The sequence below is a fragment of the Rhododendron vialii genome, chromosome 11a (genome assembly GCF_030253575.1).
Source record: "Rhododendron vialii isolate Sample 1 chromosome 11a, ASM3025357v1".
NCBI lineage: Eukaryota > Viridiplantae > Streptophyta > Magnoliopsida > Ericales > Ericaceae > Rhododendron > Rhododendron vialii.
This window is the reverse complement of record NC_080567.1, coordinates 17,270,930-17,291,854: the sequence shown is the minus strand read 5'-3', so window position 1 is coordinate 17,291,854 and position 20,925 is coordinate 17,270,930. Positions and strand designations below refer to the sequence as shown.

At 40.0% G+C, this 20,925-nt stretch overlaps 2 protein-coding genes across 5 annotated transcripts; one reads left to right on the top strand and one right to left on the bottom strand.

Moving 5' to 3' along the window:
- The first annotated feature begins 2,233 nt into the window (after positions 1-2,233).
- On the top strand, positions 2,234-16,026 carry LOC131308556 (WAT1-related protein At4g19185). 4 transcript variants are annotated; one of them, XM_058335499.1, is made up of 7 exons: positions 2,234-2,635; positions 11,146-11,208; positions 11,337-11,453; positions 11,648-11,933; positions 14,375-14,530; positions 15,333-15,484; positions 15,658-16,026. In XM_058335499.1, exons 1-7 carry the CDS (start codon positions 2,412-2,414, stop codon positions 15,860-15,862), a joined length of 1,203 nt encoding a protein of 400 aa, XP_058191482.1. In that variant the 5' UTR covers positions 2,234-2,411; the 3' UTR covers positions 15,863-16,026. The 4 variants fall into 4 exon arrangements, with proteins under 4 accessions (XP_058191482.1, XP_058191484.1, XP_058191483.1 ...); XM_058335500.1 differs by lacking the exon at positions 2,234-2,635 and adding an exon at positions 6,499-6,800; XM_058335498.1 differs by lacking the exon at positions 2,234-2,635 and adding an exon at positions 10,291-10,581.
- Positions 16,027-18,806: 2,780 nt separating this feature from the next.
- On the bottom strand, positions 18,807-20,111 carry LOC131306935 (pentatricopeptide repeat-containing protein At1g31790). The gene has a single exon (XM_058333366.1). It carries the CDS (start codon positions 20,109-20,111, stop codon positions 18,807-18,809), a length of 1,305 nt encoding a protein of 434 aa, XP_058189349.1.
- Between the last annotated feature and the right edge of the window lie 814 nt (positions 20,112-20,925).

Sequence of the window (20,925 nt, the reverse complement as noted above, 5' to 3'; positions counted from 1 at the left end):
CTGGCTACTTTTTTCCATGATTTTAACGAACACTTTTTTATGCCCACAAAAAAAAGAGGTTTCATTTTTAGCACAGATATCACAGCAAATTCCATATACTTTTAGCCCCCACCCCGAAATTAATTATTAGTCTACTTGAATTACCTGTTTGGTTGGTAAAAATTGGGATACACATCCATTCCACCTCCGATCCTGTGACCTTGCCGGACCCTGTAAACCCTTTACTCTCTCTCATTTCTGTTTTGAAAAAGAAGAAGGAAGAAAGTAGCTGATTGGAATTACCACAGAGGGAAAAAACCATATTCATTAGATCAGCCTCCCCTCCCTTTTTTGAACATCACTAAGTTTTGCAAAACACTCTTATTATGAGAAATTCATCAAAGATGCCTTTTATATTAAAAATCACATGCGAGTACACTTATCAAGTCTCCAATAAAATAACCAAACAAACAAACCCTTTGTTAAGTTTAATCTTAACAAAGATAAAATTACGGAAGAAGACCACTGGCTATACTCCAATTAAAATTGCGAAAGATAAAATTAGAAAGGAAATAGAGCTATTGCTACATAATCAAGAACTTAAATGTTTAGACAGCCAGTATGAGTTCTTCACCAAGGCTTTGTATCACACATAGCGATCACGTCTTTTTATCAAAGATGTGTTTTTTTTTTTTGTCTACATTCAAAAAATAAAAAAGCAGATTTAGAAGAAATAAAAAATCTCACCAAACTAATCGTCTACCTTCAATATAGTAAAAATTCATAAGCACGCGAATGGATAAATGTAAACAAAAACTTTAAGTGTACCTCAATTTTCCTATAAACTTGTTAGGTAAACCTGCTGCAAAAAAAACTCAAACATCATAAATTAATTTAGAAATAATCCCTACGTAATCGAGTTTTGATGCGATTAAAAAAAAAGACCTGAACAGAAAGACCCAAACGGGAGCACCGGAAGAATAGAACTTTGTTGCCATTGACGTTGTTGGATGAACTCATATTCATGTTGCAAAAATGTGAACAAAAAACCCTAACTGAAGAGGTAAAGGACCTCTCAATTTTTGAACCACGGTTTAGAGAGAGAGAGAGAGAGAGAGAGAGAGAGAGAGAGAGAAGGTTTCAAATTTTGAACCAAAAGGAGAAGGGAACAAAATTAGGTTTTGGAAAAGGAAATAAAATTAAATCAAAATCATACCTCATTACTGATTCATCTAATTCTATATCAGGGAAACATTTAAGACTAAAAAAAGAATATAGAATGGAGGGCAGAGATTTATGCAGAAAGAGGGGATAAATCTAGAGCGTTGGTTGTCTATTGAATTCAAACACAGCTCTGTTTTATTATATAGATGTACTAGTGTTAGCCCGTGCCTACGGCACTAAGCATTCCGGTCAAAAGGGAATGACAGTTGTGTGATTTAAGTGAAAATCATGGGCACTTAATCGGGAAGTGGGAGGATGCATTACAGCCTTTGGATCAAATGAATCTAAGCCGTTCTAACAACTTGTCCCCACACTCTTCTGTTTTATAATAGAGATATACACATACATGTACATATAATTTTCTCTTAAAAACTACAACTGGCAATGGCATCAATAAATTTAAGCGATTACGACAATATAGAATGTTCTACATAGGATGCCAATGGCTAGAATATGGGGTTGAGATGTGCTGAGAGGGAGGTTTGACAGTCAATTATAAGTAGTAGTATTTGGTAGGGGAAAAAACACAAAATTGGGCGACTTGTCATTTGCTTGGGTCCCATGCATCTTCTGAAAACAACATGACAAAGAGCTCCATCCATGAGAAAAACTTTTTTTCAGAGCCGTGAAAATAATTTACGACGCTGCAAGCGTTCAAATGTGTTTTGAGATTGTCGAAATGGACGGCTGAAAATGCGCGGAGTCGTCAATAAGTTATTCACGGTTTCTCTCCTCCATCCAAACAGTCCCTACCCTGGAAGTTGTTTGGCCAAACGAAAAGCACTGTATAATGGGAAAAAAATTTCAGTGTCGAGCAGATATCACGTGGTGCCAGCTCACGCATCCGAGCCGTCCATTTTATTTTTGAACGGCTTAGATTTGGAAAGAGAAAAGGAGAGAGAAAGTGTTGGGGTGAGAGGAGGGAGAGAGTTTCAATCTGAACAGTCCAAAAGTGTATCAGACGGTTCAGATGCGCTGAACGAAAACCATATGGGATATTCGCTCGGCACTGAAAAATCTCTCGTATGATGGGTTTGTTGGCTTGCGAATGAAGGATATATAAAAGCTGCCTAACGGACCAACCACTTCATTTCATCAACCGTTTCATCACCACTCATTTATTCTAGCCTATAGTTATAACTAGCTTCTACTATTCCTCTAGAGAGAGAAGAGAGGGGAGAGGGAGGGAGGGCTGTGGAGCCACCGTGATGGCGGCAGCGACAGAATTTGTCGGAGGTGGAGGAGGAGGAGTCCGAGGAGGAGAAATATGGAAAGCACATACGGCGATGGCACTCGTACAAGTGTTCAACGGAGGATACCACGTGATTACAAAAGTAGCTCTCAACGTTGGCGTAAACCAGTTCGTCTTTTGCGTTTTCCGCGACGTTCTTGCCTTTTCAATTCTCGCTCCTCTTGCCTATTTCTGCGAAAGGTCAGTACCTCTCTCTGGGTGTTTTTACAGATTTTGTTTCATTTCGAATTTGTTTACTTAATTGCTTTTTTTTTTTATCGATAATTGATGGATGACGTACTCTCAATTTGCCTTCTGTTTTTAAGGATGTGCGCTAGTTTTAGGAGAGGTACTAACTGGAGAGAGAGAGAGAGAGAGAGAGAGAGAGAGAGAGAGTACCCTGATCCTAAGTCCTTGGTTAGGCATCGCCTGATCATTAAGGACCGCTTTAGGAATTTAAAATTAGGAAGTCACGTCTTTCTTTGGCCCAGCTTAATCGCATCTCCGCACAACGACATTGTTTGAGCTGCTCCTTAGTGTTGTCGCTCGAGGCAGTCGCAGAAGCGCACATTAAGTGGATATTGTCGGAACAATTGCTGGAAAATAAGCAACGGATTACCTCAAAATCTGTTACCAAAATATAGATTACCAAATCGAAGAATGGTTACACTTAAATCTCAACAGATACGTGATTATTTGGTTTGATGTGGGAACCCCGCCATCCTCTTCCAACAAATGCCCCTCGGATTCTTGAAGTGACTTTCCTTTCCAGGATTCTATTGAGAGTCTACTCGCGCATAGAGCCAAAAATATATTCGTATCGTCTCCTTCGAGAAACTATGCTTGTCATATCCTTTTTATAGGAATTCCAAATTAAATTCGATGACGTATCCTACTAGGCATTAGGGATGGCAATGGGAACGGGTTGGGGACGGGGGTACTACCTCCACCCCCTACCCCATCTCCATCCCCGACCCGATCCCCAATGGGAATTTGTTTTTTTCCTCCATCCCCGACCCAAACGGGGAACGGGGATCCAAAATGTGGAATTCGGGGATTTGGAATTCGGGCACCTGTATTTCACAATTTCAGCACCTAACAGCATATACTAGCATGTGAAAGCCGAAAGGACTTGGATTGTTTTGTATTTTTTTTTCAGGGAAAAGGGTTGAGGAAACAGTACTAGTAACGGTTGTCGGTTGGCCAGGAAGTTAGGAGCCAACAAAGCTCCACAAACAGAATTAGAAAAGCCAACAAAATAAAATAAAGTAAGGTATCAGGAACGGTCATATTTATCACTTTTTATTTATAAATATATATATTTCGGGAACGGGGTGGGGCGGGTAACGAACGGGGAACGGGGACGGGTAGGGTTCGGGGCGGGGACAGACCTATCCCCGTCTCCTACCCGATCCCCGAATTTTTAAAAAAAAATTCCCCATACCTTACCCAATCCCTAAACGAATCCCCGAAGTTCGAGGATTTTCGGGGCGGGGAACAGGGTGGGTTCGAACGGATCGACTGAGATTGCCATCCCTACTAGGCATATCTCAATTCAGTACATATTATACGATTACTTATAAATACAAAAAAAAGTCCAACCTTATTGTAAGAGAGAAATGAAATTGCACATGTGTTTTAAGTAATTGGATCTAATTATGGCAATATTCAGACCACTTGAAAAAAAATTAACTTTTTTTTTTTTTTGAAAGCGTCAATCCATTATACAATGGAGAAGCCCGAAGACAATACAGATTACATTACAAAATACAGGATTGAACCAAAACTAACACAAGCTAGACGCGAGTACATGCCAATAAGACACCACTACTCTTGACACCCCTGCCGGAGCAGGCCTGCAACTCAGTTGCCGGACTAGGAGCCAGTCGTCGAAAGTGATCGTAGAAGTCCCAAGGGACAACAGTCCAATCCCCAAGCTACGCTCAAGATACAATCTGATTGGGGACGATGTCCAGAAAGAGCTAAAAACGCCGGCACATCTGCATCCGAAAAGCACAACAACACTGGCAAACCACCACCGTCGACGACCTCATTGACACGGGTAGGACCACACCGGTGCGAGCCTTGCTGACACTTCAAGCTCCGGTACGCGATTGTCGGCAGCACGACAGGCTCACGTAACCGCGGCGGAGCACCAGACACCACACCCGAACACCAAAATCTTCAACTACAACCCAATCGCGCACCAAAACCGCCGGCACAACCCAGACACGCAAAAAGGCAGAACAACAATTGAAAACTTTGGCCAACACCAAACCCTTACCTAAATTTATTTGCCCACCACCAACACCCACTGGATCTAGAAGCCTAGACCAGTACAAACCGGCCGGGGAGACCGGCCGGTAGAAACCAGGCCAAACGGCTGGTAAAAGAGAGAAGCAAAACCCTAACTCCAAATCTCACCTTATTACCACATCAACGTTCGCCGCTTGCCGGACCACCACTCACCGCCTTCCAACTCCGGTCTGAACTAGCATTGCCGAACAACAGGGACGGAAACCTGTCATGAGGGCCGAACCACTGGCCAGAAAACGAAAGGTAAAAGAACGGGAAGGGGAAGCGGGGAGAAACGAAAAATGGGAGAAACTGAGAGGTGGAGAGAGAGGAGGGAAGGCGGGGGGGGGGGGGGGGGGGGGGGGGGGGAGGAAGAGGCGGCGGCCCCTCCCCCGATCAGATCTGGCTCTTTCTTTTTCTCTCTCTAGGACGCTCTAAACTCGCAGTGAAGGTTACATTCTGATTAAGATGTTGAGTGTATGATAAAAAAAAAAAACTTAACTTCAATCCACTGGTACTCTAATAGAAAAACTTATCATTATCGATCCTGTATTGCATAAATCAGATAAGTGATCTTCTTTTATTCCCTTGACTAAGGCACCAAAAAGCCTTTAACAGTCCAACATGTTGTTTTAAAAACACCTTATTAGGGAGACTTGGAATTTTGCATCCTAAAACTTTTTTTTCATCATGCAATAGATATTTGGTTTGTAAGGTATAATTATTTTTCATTTTTATATTAAACTGTGTTAACATATTGTAGTATATGCGATATGTATCTCGATACGATTAATAACATAAAAACAAACTATATACTTATTTGACAACCTTGTTCTTTGAACCGGGGACCGTGTAGTATAGATGTGCACTTCAAGGGTTCAATATGAAAATGAAAAATAGTTAACCTTACCGTTCATTCGGCAATCAATGGTCCAGATTTGATCTCGTCTCTTGCAGATCTAGTAGTCCATTGTTGAATTGAAATTTGGATCATTATAGCCAAAATGGACAACTCAAATTATGCACTACACCTCTACAATGCACCGCTGCACCACAGGAACCCCAAGTCTTCTTTTGGGATTAGTTTGCTGGTATTGCTGCTGCAATTTAAGGACAATTGGTAAGGAAGCATCTCTCTCTCTCTTTCTCTGGAAGCTTAGCCAAATACCAAGCGATGAGAAAATTGCAGAGAAGAGTTATAATAACTGAAATAATCCCCTAACCTTGTGTGTATGTTGATGTAGGACTCAAATAAGGAAAATGCTTAAACATGCATAGATGTCCGCATACAAATATGTTTCGAGCCGTTTGATATGTGCAAGTATCATGTTCATAGGGTCAAATTCACGTGTATTAAATGTTTCTTACCATGTCCATGGATTTGTGTTCGAACATCTGGGCCTGTTACACTGCTTTTCGATTAAAAATGCATTAAAATTTGACGATCCCAAGGGGTTGGCCTGATTGTGTTGGCATGGGAGTTAGAGGTTTACTTCCTCCAACGATTTTAGGTTCGATTCCTCTTGTTGGCCACCTCACCTTCACACATAAGCATGTGAAGCGGCTGCGGGAGGTGTGTGAAGATCAGTCCGAGGTATGTGCAAGCCCATGACATTACCAAAAAAAAATTCGCCGACAAAGAGCTCCATCCAAACAGTCCCTACTGGGGAAGTTCCTTTGCCAAACAAACATTATACTCCAGTATATTACGGATTCGTTGGCTTGCAACGAAGGATAAAAGCGGCCTGACGCACCAACCAATTCATTTCATCAACCGTTTCAACACCACCCATCAATTCCCAGCTTATAGTTACAAGGTTTTCAGTTTCACTACACCGGCCTCTAGAGAGAGAGAGAGAGAGGAGGGGGTGATGGCGGCGACCGAGGTTGTTGTTCGAGGAGAAACATGGAAAGCGCACGCAGCAATGGCAGTGGTACAGGTATCCTGCGGAGGTTACCATGTGATCACGAAAGTAGCTCTCAATGTTGGTGTAAGCCAATCCGTCTTCTGCGTCTACCGCGACGTCCTTGCCCTTTCAATTCTCGCTCCTCTTGCCTACTTCTTTGAAAGGTCTCTCTCCCCACCCCCCTCTCTCTCTTCGTTTCCATCGAATTCGTTTGCTTAATTGCTTTATTGTTCGATAATTAGTTGATCAGAGGTACTCAATTTCGCCTCTCTGTTTTTGAATTTCATGCTTTGAGTGCTCAATACAAAATCCCAGAACCAAGTGAGTGAGATCTGGAATTTCCCGTTCTACTATCATCCGGCCTCTAGTTTAGAGTTTTTTTCTTTTTTTAATCATCTCAACTCTTCTTTTTTTTTTTTTCTGTCTACTTCGTCATTAAATTATAAAAATCACTTATTTCATCTCTCAACTTTCTAATTAGAACCCATTTGGTCTAACGGTAAACGGAATCCCTTTTTTTGAATGGAAAAGTTAACGAATTTTCCAATTTGGCCTAATATTTCATCCCTAAGCTATGCTCCGTTTGTCTACTCCGTCCTTCAAACTATGCTCCTCTTATCTATTTCGTTAATTAGTATATCAAATTGGTTCCAATTAGGAAGTTGATGGAAGAAATAAAGTAATTTTGTAGTTTGAGAACGAAGTTGACAAACAGAACATAATTAGAGCATAAAACATATACTGTCGTAAAATGTTTTGTTTATGTTTGGGGAAATGATTTTGCCACTCCATTTTTTGTTATCGTTATTCTCAAATGTGCAGGAGAGCGACGTTAACAAAAAATCAGCGGCCTATATTTTCCTTATTTTTTTATTTGTTGGAAAAAACTAGTCCGCTTTGTACGGGCTTTACTCACCCGGCCTTGTCTTTTTACGTTATCCAAACCCCTCCTCGTCAACGAGTCAAAGCTTTGACTTATACATTTGCTATTTGCTCTTACAAGCCGGTCTATAGACTATACGCAACTTTGTTCTTCTCGCTTTAATGAAATTCTCATAAGTAAATGGTCAAATTGGTCTCTTCAAGATTATTAGTTGAGGTGAACATGAGTTGGTGTGGGCACATAATACCCTAAGTTATTAAAAAAAATCTTTGTAACAACCTATTTTTGTGGAGATCCGGGGATGCTGCAACTATAGGCCCACTCATTACAAAAGAAAATACAAATTATGTACTTGGATTCAGATCGAGTTAAAAGGGGATGGGTGAAACAGATACCATCCCTACTCTATTTTATTTTCAGATTGGAAAATACTCGCTCGGATCGGGACGGATAGGTCAGAGGCAAGCATGAAGCAGAGGAAATTGTCATGTCTAGATTATACACGTTCCAAGGTGATTATGGTGCAAGTAATACGTAGATTTTTTATCGGACAAGGGAATTAGACGAAATCGAGTTAGGATCCTAAAAAATTTTGTGACAATTTGAGCGTTGACTTTAGTTTTCTCACGAAATTTGCCCAGCGGATGATCCTGAATTTAGGGTTTTTCAACACTAAAAATATTCTCTTAAACAATGGTATTTAGGGCTCAACTGTTTTAAAAATATTCTCGTGGGGACGGTCGCGCCGGGCCGTTTCCGGTCATCAAATGGTCGATTCGAGTCGTCCAAAAATTCTAAAAAGAAAAAAACGAGGGGGCCTACGCTGGAATCAACGGCCTCCGAGATGTGTAGGGTGCTTGATCCGAGCACCTCTTTTTCGTGTATATACATATATACACGAAAAAAGGGGAAAAAGGGGATGTATATATATACATATATACACGAAAAAGGGGAAAAAGGGGTGTACATATATACATGAAAAAGAGGTGCTCGGATTAAGCACCCTACACAACTCGGATGCCGTTGATTCCTGCAAAGTCCCCCTCGCTTTTTTTTTTTTTAAATTTTTGAACGGCTCGGATCGGCCGTCCGGTGGCCGGAGACGGCCCGACGTGGCCGTCCCTACGATTTTGGTACCGACGATATCATTTTCGTTTGTTAAAAGCTGAATGAGAGACGCCCAATAGGATACAATTTGAAAAAGGAATCAAATGGATTGAAAGGGACAATACAACTTGTTGGAATGCTACCCCTTTTGCTAAAGATAAAGTTTGCCCAATCGTTAATTGCAGATTTTTAAAATTTGTTGAAGTGTGTATTAATTAGTTCGGACATTTAATTATATATAAAAGAAATAGTGTTAGAGATGATTACGCACAAAATGCACGACTACGCGTGGAACTGGGGAATGGTGCTATGCGGTTGCCGGCTGGTGCACAGTACAGCCGTCCGTTTGGCAATTTAACGGTTCAAATCTCATTTCAGCATTGTGTAGATCCAAGCCGTCCATGTAGGTTCTTTTTTTGGTATAATTAGAAAGACCGCAGACGAGATAAGCCAATTCCCTCCTAAACACAAGCAAAGGGCTCCATGAATTTTTTAATAGTAATCTGGATAATCGAGATAGGAATTGAAGTCAACTGATATTTTATTCTTTTTTTTTCGGAGTAGTATTTTATTTGGATATCTGATATGTGGAATGAAAGGAAACGATAAAAAAAAAAAAGAAGAGTTTTTGGGAGTATTTGACTTGGATCTCTGATGTATAATTTACATTTTAATCTCAGGTTTTTGAGCTTAATGGAACTGAATACTGTCAAATTTGGGCTCGGTTCATTTATTAAATAATACAAAAATTAAGTCTCAATTTCGGTTCATTTAAAAAACATCAAATTTGAATAACAAAAAACGAATCTCAAACAGTTCACCAACCACTCGATCCATTTACAATTTGCCATCCTACTTGGGATTTTTTTTAAAGGAAAATTCTAAATTTTCAGCCCAATGGGTTGACAATAGTGTGTGTGTGTGAATTTATATTAAATGATATAAAAAGTACACAAAAATACGTGTTTTTCTTATTTTCTAGTGTGCTTATCGTCAGCCCAATGGGCTGACAGTAATAAGACCATTTTTTTAAAGTCGGTCGTCCTCTTGGTTTTATTTTTTATTTTTTATCAAGGCCGTCCTATTATTTGATTGTAGAATTAGATGGCACGAAAAAACAGAACTTGTGGAAAAGTAAGTACGGAAAAGGGAAAAAATTAAATGAAGAAGGAAAGCAAGTGAAAAATAAAAAGAAAATTTTACTATTCCTTATATACTTTATTTGTGGGTTCTGTTCTGTTAATTAAAATAAATATTTATTTATTTTTAAATTAAATATGATATATTATGAGAGAATAATTTATCTCATTAAGCGAAAAAAAATACTTAAAAAATAAAAACCGTAACGGAACGGGACCTTGGTCATTTTCTCTTCTCTTTTCTTTTTTTTCCCTTTCTCAAACCAAAAAAAGGGAGGAATTTTTTTTAAACTTTTCAGTTATTTTCTTTTCCTTTCCCTCGGTTTCCAAACAAATCTTTCACTTGAAGTTTGGGCACCCGTTTAAAGAAAGAAAAACGAAAATGGAAAATAAATAGTACTCCTACGGAAGCAGAGAGGGAGAGAGAGAAACTTCTTCAAAATCCAAATCCACCAAATTGCTTCCACCATACTTTGATTTGCTTCCATTTTAACCGAGCATAGCATCTTCCTTCTCCATCTTCAGATTCGACGACACCATAAACCCGAGAGAGAGAGAGAGAGAGAGAGAGAGAGAGAGAGAGAGAGAGAGGACTCAGAGGAGTGTGATTATCGGTGGGGCGATGGCGGCGGCGGCGGGGGGTATAGAAGTGAGGAAGGCGCATGCGGCAATGGTGTTGGTGCAGCTGTGCTACGGCGGTTACCACGTCATCACCAAACTGGCTCTGGACGTGGGAGTAAACCAGCTCGTCTTCTGCGTCTATCGCGACCTTCTCGCCCTCTCCATTCTCGCTCCCATCGCCTTCGTCCGTGAAAAGTCTGTCCCCTCTCCCTCCCTCCCTCTCTCTCTCTCTCTCTCTCTCTCTCTCTCTCTCTCTAGATATGTATGCACGTGCATATGCGTATAGATAATCTGACGAACAAATTTGGTCGGTGAGATTTCACTTGAAATGTAGGAAATTCAATTGATGCTGAAATCAAGTTACAAACTTTGACACCCTGTGAATCAAAAAAAATTCCTCAAGGTTATTTTTTTTTCGAAATTTTATTTCTGCCATTCTGCTACCCATATGTTCATCTGATCCACCATGTGCAAAAGTAATGTATAATCGGTGTTCTTTGTTCAATTTTCTTTTCTGAAGTGTTATTGAATGAGCTCAGACTGTTTTTATGTTATTCACATACAATGCATTTAGCTGCTATTACGCCCCCCCACCCCCCACCCCCCAAATAAAATAAAATAAAATGCATTTAGCTGCTTAACTAACATTTTGTGGAAACTAGCTATATGCCTGGACACACTAAAGAAACAGTTAATACGTGTACCTGTGGTAGATAAACAGTGCAATAGTTTGAAAAGCTTCTTGTTTCATGTGTGCAGAAGAGTCAGACCACCTATGACTCGAGGGGTCGTCATGTCATTCTTTTTTCTTGGATTAACTGGGTAAGTTTAACTCTCAGTAACTTTTCCGTTTGAGCTTTCTAGAAAATTATGGATGTTCTGACCGACATGACATCCTTCTAATCCAATCTGTTTGGTTATGTATGTGTCGTTTTGAATACATGAAATAGGATATTCGGGAACCAGCTATTATTTCTTCTCGGTCTTGGTTTCACAAATCCAACTTATGCCGCTGCTATTCAACCTGCAATACCCGTCTTTACATTCATATTAGCTGTAACAATGGGGTCAGTTGATCAATTCCTAACCTTGTCTCAATAATGTGATCCTGCTCTCTCTCTCTCTCTCTCTCTCTCTCTCTCTCTCTCTCTCTCTCTCTCGCGCGCGCGCGCGCATTTGTGTTACTTTTGTTATACTTCTTTGCCGATTTCTTAGATTGCAATTGCTTGTTTAATATGATACGTAAATCTTTTTTATGCAGCACAGAAACGGTGAATCTTCTCAGGACTGAAGGTCAGGCAAAGATTGGTGGTACACTCGTATGTGTGTTTGGTGCCATATTGATGGTTCTATTTCGAGGTCCAGCCTTGATTGGGTACAAGGAGTCAGATTTTGCAGCAAATAATGAGATAAGTGCGAAGGGTCAACCAGAGCCTGCTGGATGGTTGATGTCTGGTTTTATGGAGTTTGGAATTGACCAATGGCACCTTGGCGTGTTGTGCTTAATTGGGAACTGTATGTGCATGGCTGCCTATCTAGCAATTCAGGTATTTGATCATATATCTCATCTTCACAGAGTTTGATAGTCTATTTCAAGGTAACATGGTTGGATGAAGTGCAAATGGACTTTGGTAATTCCTTCTAATGTGAATAGCTCTCATAGACTTGTTGGCTTAGTCCATGTGAGCAAGTCGAACTAGGAGTATCCTGAAAAATTTCACTAGTTGGTATCAGCACATTGCTATATGCGTATTTTAATCATGTATATAGCATCTTTCAGGTTTCAATTTCTGAAAAATGCAACTGGCAATATGGATAGAGAGAAAATTTATCAAAGTGATTATCTTACCGATATGATTTTCTTTTTTTTAAGTGGTATACATTTGCATATTTCCTAATGTCCATGTCCTACTTTTTAAAAGACATTCTGTGTCCTTACTTCCTGGTTGTGCTATTAAGAGCAGTACATTCGAAATATCATTTCATTGTACTTTGGTAGCATTGTACTTGAACCAAGCCATACTGCTTGGGTATAAACAACTAAAATCTTTTATCTCACTAACTCAAAAGAAGCAACCTGTGAAAGTTCTTACGTACCAAATTGCCTTCCAAGGGAAACTGGTGAGTCCCTTCGTCTTTATGCCTCCTAAAGGATCTTACCTCAAGTTTAATGAATTCTCCATCCCTTGATAAGTATTGTGAGCTTGAAAAATTGTTTCAATTGGGGTTTCAAACCACCCCACCTCTGAGTCGTCCCCAAAGGCTTCTTTATCCACTGCAATCCTCCATATATTTGGCAATTACATTTCAGATTGCAGGCACACACAAAAAACACTTAAAATATCACATCCTGCCTTTCCCAAGTACATGAAGATACAATTACACTATTGCAGAATGCCAATTTTTTTCTCATACTCTTCAAGAGGCCTAGCTGGTAACAATAGTGGACTTCCATTCAGTACCAAATTCTTAATTTGACGACCTTAAATTTGGCTGATAACCTTCTGGTTCTCGAATGTATTTGAGGACTTCTATTTTTGGAATTATGTTTGTGTGGAATTGTGTGTGATCACACCCTTCTTGCATTCTCGCCAGTGGGGGACTGGTTCCCTCTTTTTGTCTTTTGTATTCGCATTATCATACTCAAAGCAAAATCTGATCTTGCATTGATATCATTTTCAGTTTTTAATGTTAAGCCAAATGATGTAGCTACAGTAGAACAAGCCAAAAAGCTGGGTACCACTTCAAGAGAAAGTCTGTGATGAGCAAAACACTAATAAATAGTTGACTTTTGAGGGATCATAAGCTTATCAGGAAGTTAATAGTTATGTATCTCCCCGTCTCTCCCAGAAAAATAAACCGTATATTGAGTCTTGAGTAATTAAGGATAATTGTCCTTTCATTTGCTGTCTTCAAAGGACCCTCTGTATGTCAAGTCAGTCACCGTAGGAGAAATTAGGGTTTTTGAAAGGAAAGAATGTGGAAGAAGTTACCTACGCTTCAATCTTCATTCTCCTTATATACCTTTGCTCTCCTCACAAATGGTCCCCAGCGGACTCGCGTTCCCCCGTCCTCTTGTTCCCAATCTTTGTTCTCCTTATTTGGGTGTGCATTCCCTTTCCCTTCAGGGGCAAATGAGATGGTTTATGGGTCCGTGAAGTGGTCCCCCTACCTCAAGGAGGTGCAGCTCAGGTGGAGTCCTGTGTCTCTCCCCTTCTCTGGTCCACGTCCATTCTGACCTCCCCCATCTGGGTACATCAATCTACCTTGTCTGCTGGCAGTAGTTTTGATAAGAGGTTCTGGAATACTTTTTGCTGATACCTGCATATTCGCATGAACCTGAAAATGCAGCTGGCTCTATTTGTTTAAAACACTATTGGATGTCTTTTGGGGTTTCCAGTTGCTCGAGCAATGTTTATGCTTACTTTTTTTCTTGGTCATGTGTTAGAATAATTTATATTATCCCAAACCCCTTCCCAACCCATCACCAAGGTGTATCAACTTCCTCACCATTTGAATTGAACCTACAACCTCACTGCACCTAAGTGCAGCTACACAACCATTGGGTTGGGTTACTTTTCTGTTGTTCGTAGTTGCATGGATTTAAATGGGTGGTCCTTTCTCCGTTTTTGTGCTTATAGCAAGTGTATTGTTTTCCAGTTTTATCTGCAACTGCAACCACGTTTTAATATATCTATTCTTATTTCTCAATTCTTTTTTTTGCTGAGTCTTATTTCTCAATTCAACTTCATTGTTTACATTTTCTTAATTATACTTCCTGAAAGATGGAAGGCTCATGTATGGGATATATATCCAAATCATCTTATGATTTAATTTTATGTAGTATAACACAATTAGCGCCAGGACAGCTGATTGACAACCTCCATGGGATATACTATAAAAGGAAATGTTGTAGTTATGTGTGGGATTGCTTAGAGCTGATGTTTGTTGATGTGGAGTTTGACCTATCGCTGTAAAATTATTTCAGGCTCCACTTCTTGCAAGGTATCCTGCCAGCCTATCAGTGACAGCATATTCATACTTTTTTGGTGCTGTACTTATGGTAGTGACAGCTTTGTTTACAACCAACGAGTCAACAGACTGGAGTTTGACCAAGTCTGAGATGTTTGCCGTACTCTATGCCGTAAGTATCTTTCTTCTTTCTTTGCCTTTTTTTTTTTCAAGTTGCAGTTAGTCTCTAGTTAATGAGCAATGCTACTAACACAACTTTAAAGCACAAGTCCGGACGCAACAGTGACCGGAGCCGTTCGATGCACATGGGTCCACGTGCATCAAATAGCTCTGCACGCAAACGGAATTGTGTTTAAAAGTTATGTTCGTAGACTTTTGCTAGTTAATTTCATTTTTACCTTAGGTCAGCAATTCTGCTCAACAATTTAATTTCTTTGTGCTATCTATGTAGCAAGGATAGTGCAGTTCTGAAATTTCATGGCTTGTTATCTTCTTTTCACATTAAAAAATCACAACAGGATAAGCGGTAGACTAATTATTGCATGAAACTGAGAATGTCATATCCAGCATGTGAGTCGTGAGTCTCGTGACTCTAATGCTTGTGCAGATCAGTTGGTGCACGATGCGCTCCAACTGATCATCCTTGTTCGATTCTTGATTTTTTAGCTCATGACAGCCCCATGTGGAGTGGTGTTCGCCCTCAGGCTTTGTAGTTAAGCTTTGGCCTCCATTGTCCCAAAAAAAAAAAAGAACATATAGTCGCCTGTAGTTTACCTACACAGAAGTTCCATTTAGATTTTACGCCAGCCAAAACAGGGTGGGTTGTTTAGGAATAGGTCCAGATTGATCAGTTGGACTAGAGTTTCCTTTAATTTCAATAACTAGATTGAGCAGTTTCTGGTGATTTCTGTTGTCTATCTTGTTGAAAGGAAATACTAGATAAGAACATTTTGACCTATCCTTTGTTTTTACAGGGAATCGTTGCGTCCGCCCTTAACTATGGACTTTTAACATGGTCCAACAAGATTCTGGGACCTGCTTTGGTTGCTCTTTATAATCCTCTTCAACCTGCTGCATCTGCCTTCTTATCAACAGTTTTCCTTGGAAGCCCTATTTATTTGGGAAGGTTTGCTCTCATCACTTTGGATCCTTTACGCAACCTACTATTTATTCTTTAAAAACACGTGACACTTGGCCCTGACCAAAAAGATATTTTCCAGTGAAGTAGTTTCATGAACATCTGAACTTGTTTTGGAGCTAAAACCCTAATAGCTGTTCTAACTTTACCTGTGGAAACAGCATTCTAGGGGGATCATTTATCATTGCGGGGCTTTATTTGGTCACTTGGGCATCGTATAGGGAAAGACAGGCCATTATGGCGGTTATCCCTGGTGTTTCACGGCCGTCTGATCAGCCACTTCACAGAGACTCTACACTCAACAAGATTCCTTACCAGATAGGTCACATTTTCTCTGGTACCTCTGTTCCGAAGGTCGTGGACTGAGCAATATATAGGATTTTAATTTTATTTCCTCCTGTCATAATGTTGTAAGAAAGTCATGCTTCAAATTGATTCAGTAGTGGCTTAAGCTTACAGAAGCCTACACAGAAATTATGTTCAATAGGAAAATCATTTACCATTAATGTCATTTTCCTTCTGTTCCATCAGCTGCCAACTTCGTGTCATTCGCAATTTTTGGACACTTCAAATTAGCAGCAAATAGATACTTTGGACTATCCCTTCTGTCTCAGATATTTTCAAAAGAGGAATTGAAGTCAAAAGACCTCTAGGTATCATTTCTCATGCCATTATGAACGTCATTTTATGTTCTCTTGAACCACCAAAACGCAACAGACGCCCTCTTACTTTTTTTTTTTTTGAACATGTCAATTCATTTCATCACCCGAAGGGAAAGATTTCCACACAAATACAAGGAAAGAACTAAAAACTACCAAATTGAGACACGAGTTACTGCTTTAAGCACACAGGCTACAGACTCTAGCATACCCTGTCGAAGCAAACTTACACTACGTGCTGGTATGAGAGACCTGTCAACGACTTAGAAGTAGAAGTTCCAAAGAACTCCAGCGCAGACCTTAAACAATAAGCGCAAGGATGAAATCAACAACCTACCAGAACTTGAACATAAAAAAAACTGAACAAAAAAGAAAAAAGAAAAAACTGAACAGCCACCAAAAGCCACTGAGTTACCACCTTGATTTGACTCGCTGAGTCCCCCAGCTGAGTTGAAGCAAAGAGTCACCAAGCAGATCTGAAAGCTGTCCGGCTTCTTCCCCGGAAGCATTCTGCTCCAAATTTGCGAGTCTTTTATGATCTTCACTTGGGTTTATAACATAATCTATATTTGTAGAATCAACTGGGGGGAAGAGCAGGGTCGCAAATGAGTCAAGCCGTTTTGTGAACTGTTCGAGGCTCAACTAGGTAAAGGCTCGTTTGAGTTTGATAGCCTCAATTTTAGGCTCGTTTAATAAATGGGCTGAATCTGAATCTAACAATATTTGGCCCGTGAACCTAGAGTGTACATAATAACTCATAAGAATTTCACATATGAGCACTACTACCCACACAGACAAAACATACAAAGATTGTGCACATATTTTGTTGTGGGGCCACCCACTCAAATGATCCAAGCCGTTCATTAAATGTAGAACATTTTTTTGAGGATCTTTGCAAAAAATCAGCTCAATTCGATACCTATTAGCGCTCGATCCAATCATCTAAAAGACGTAATGAGAGTATAAGAGTATAAATATAATAAATTCTACTTGTTAAGGCTCGTGAACAAATTTGAGTTCAACTCAAACATAGGAAAAGCTCAACCCGTCAAATTTCCAATAAGCTCAAACCTGGCTTGAATTTGCTAAAAATCGTAATGGACGAACCTGAACATTCTAAAGCTTGCCTCAATTCGGCTCGTTGCAGCCCCAGAGAGAGAGAGAGAGAGATGAACTCACAATTGGAGCAACAATTATTCTATATCCCTTTTGCATAGAGTAACTAATACAAGTAGCATGTGGATTAAGCAGCCCTCTGTTAAATCCAATGGCCAATGGGCTTAATGCACAGGTGGCCACGAAAAAAACATGAGCAGATATTAAAGTAGAATTGCAGTACAAGAATTAAATAATTGTTAGACAACAATGCAATGACAAATTTCACAATGGAATCACTTTCAAAGGCTTCCATAGCATGAAATTGGCGCTGACTTGATCAATGTTAAACTCATGAATGCAGAAGTGGCCAACATCTGAAGACGAGATTAGTGATCAAAGAAATGGTTTCTCCACGGCATCATAGCAGCTCCTTGGATATCTCTCCTCAAGATTGCGAACGTATGCTTCGAGCCTCAAAGTGTACATTTTGTTAAATGAGAACATTATTAGAGAATGAACTAAAACCATAGTTGTTGACTTATAGAGGAAATGAAATACCCAGAAAACTGCAACTGCAATACTCGCATTATGATTCATTTTCTCAAGAAATGCAATACTTATAGAGCCTCGAAGTGTACATTTTGCTAAGAAATGCAGAAGCATTAGCATCATGAATATCACATTGCGTTTCAGAAGATATTGGGAGGAACAGAGATTTTGGAATTTTTAGCATGACTGCATCATAAAGCTGCTTTCCTAACAATGTTAACAATCCAAGCTGTGTTTCCCAACTTCATCTTATCTATGTGCTGGTTCTGTTCCAGAACACTGTGTAGTAGCAAATAAGGTTACCTTCTATACACATTGTGGCTTTTGAATATGATAATGTTACGACAACCACAAAGTAGAGGATAAACAAACCAACAAGAAATCAAAAACAAGGACGCAAAGATATATGTGGTTCTGCTTAAGCACAAAGCAAGAACGTACTCCACGGGTGAAGAGTGAGAGAGAATTCACTGTGAATGAGGGGAGATTACAAAGAGCCCGCTATACCCGTAGCTCTCAACGTTGCACCAAATAATATTTAGGGACAAATCTCTAGTGGAATCCGAAAGGAAGACACAAATCCTAGTCGAATCCAAAGAGATACTCCACAACCCTAATATCAAGCCCCAATAACGAAAGAGACCAACCCTAGGAACCCCCAAGGTCACATAAGCCTAAACCGACTTAGACAATGAATTCTAGTCACTTTCCAACAGATAATTTGAGAACTATACACATTTCTTGATTGGAAAAAACCTTGTATACCCAAATTTGTCAAACCCTCTGGTCTTCGTCTATAGCTTTGGAATAACCGGACAATCCCACGTTATTCTTGAGCAGCATTAATCCCTCATTCTCGTTCTTGAGATCTCTATTTTTCACTCTTTCACTGATTTCTCCTCGCATAGCAGGGAGTGGCATCCACAGATTCTGTTTCTTTTCTTCTGTAATACAGGCTATACAGCGACTAACTCGCCCAAGAGGGAAAATACAACTCAATTCATCTACAATCCCTCTATCTGGTTCTCAAGATTTCTACTCCCACAAGTAAACATGACTTCATTGAGTATTGATTCCTTAGGCTGCAATCCAGCTGACTTCATCGCGTAAAGAACTTTGATGGCCTCAATGCAATCTCCGTGTTGTATGTAACCCGTGAGCATGGCATTCCAACAAGCATCAGTTCTCTGCCCTCCAACCGTCTCAAACACTGTTCTTGCATTCCATAGCAACCCACGTTTTGAATACATGTCAACCAACCCACATTGCACGTAATCATTCGATTCCAATCCCAGTTTGATCACGCTAGCATGAACCTTCTCACCACACTTCCCATCGTCCTCCATCCTCCCACATGCTCTCAAGACGCTAGAAAACGTATACTCATTCTTCTTCACTCCTTCCCTTCCCATCTCATTAAACACATTAAGCACTTCATCAAAATTCATTCCCCGACAAAGATTAACAATTTTAGCCGTCCAAACCACAGTGTTGCCACGACAAGGCATGCGATCAAATACACAGTCCACTCCTTCAATACCTCCCAATTTCCCATATAAATTCATCAACGAACTACTCAGAAACAAATCACTCGAATACCCAATCTTCGTCAACCAACCGTGAATTTGCTTCCCAAGTCCCAAATTCTTCGTGTGGACACAAGCCTTCAAAATGCACACAACTATCCAAGAATAAGGGAACCCAAGAATATTAGCGTTCCTCCGTTCGTTTTGGTGATTGCGCATCATTTCGACAAACAAACAAATTCCTTCTTCATACTTGTCGTTGTCAATGTACCCAGCAACCATAGCAGCCCACGAATTACAATCCTTAACGGGCATTTTACCAAACAGTCGGTGGGCATTCTCAATTAGCCCACAGGCAACATACATCAACAAGATACGGTTCAAGAAGTGCAACCCAGGTCGGATACCGCTCTTATTGATGTGGGCGACCAACGCCAAAGCTCCGGCAGGGTCCCGGGTTTCCGTGCATTCTTTGACGAGACTAGTATAAATGTCCACGGGTATCGGAAGGCCAAGGCCGTCCATCAGACGCAAAACGTCAGTGAGATGATTATTATTGGTGGTGGTGGTGGTGGTGGTGGTGTTATTCTTCTTGTTGGGTGGTGAGATGATAGACGGTGGCGGTGGTAAGTGGGGACGGTGGTGGAGTTGTTGGAGGATGGTGGGTTTCTTAAGAGGCAAGTGAATTTGACAAGGGGATGTGGGTTTGGAAAGGGTACCTATGCTTACGGAGGACAAAGCTTGTTGCCCGTGAGCTGACGATGATGATGATGCGACCTCCATTGGTTTTCTTCAGTTCGGGCCATTCGGCTGAAGTAGACTCATTTTTACAAGTGAAGAGAAGAAAAATGCTTTCTTTTACAGTTTTACTGCATGAGGCCCTGAAACGAAACGGAATGGATGTGAATTTCATTTTGGCTTTACATTGAGAAAATGCTTCCTTAGGCTCTGTTTGGAACCTTGGAAAAGGAAAGGAAAAGAAAAGAAAATAAAAGGGAAGGAAAATGAGAGGAAAATGGGAGGGAAAGTTTACTATTCACTACCCTTAAAATTCTTATTTTCTTCCCTCTTTCTCTTCAAACCAAACAATGGAAAGGAAAAAATTTTAATTTTCCTTTCTTTTCCTTTCCTTTCCACATGTTCCAAACAGATAAAGTTTTTTGGTGGTAGAAAATGCTTTTATGATTTTTTTGGCGGGTAATACTTTCCTTCTATTCTGAACATAATTATAAATTGTCCATATTTTTTGTCGATAATTGATTTATACACTCCCCTTTTCTGTCATCTTGCTACGGGAATTTATAAAATTAACCTTTCAGCTGTATATTCCTTCACACTTGGAAGGACAACATTGCAAATTCACGTTATAAGATGAAAAGGGGGTGTGGTTATAGAAAAAGAGAGCTAAAAACTTCCTTCACATTGATGTCTTCTGATGGATGGAGGAAAGTTCAATTTTTTTCTTTTACATATACATAAATGCACTACTTTGTTGATCTGATTAAAGGGCGCCATTGCTAAAGAAACAAGAATGTGTCCTTGCTCCTCAAAAAAGAATGTGTCCATTTTGCCAAGGCTTTGATGGTAACAACTAACA

Excerpts from the sequence above, each read along its gene's own strand:
- LOC131306935 (XM_058333366.1), bottom strand. The coding sequence starts at position 20,111 with ATGGAGGTCGCATCATCATCATCGTCAGCTCACGGGCAACAAGCTTTG.
- LOC131308556 (XM_058335499.1), top strand. The coding sequence starts at position 2,412 with ATGGCGGCAGCGACAGAATTTGTCGGAGGTGGAGGAGGAGGAGTCCGA. Across the intron at positions 11,209-11,336 it reads TTTTTTCTTGGATTAACTGG|GATATTCGGGAACCAGCTAT; the intron begins GTAAGTTTAACT and ends TACATGAAATAG. Across the intron at positions 14,531-15,332 it reads TGTTTGCCGTACTCTATGCC|GGAATCGTTGCGTCCGCCCT; the intron begins GTAAGTATCTTT and ends TTGTTTTTACAG.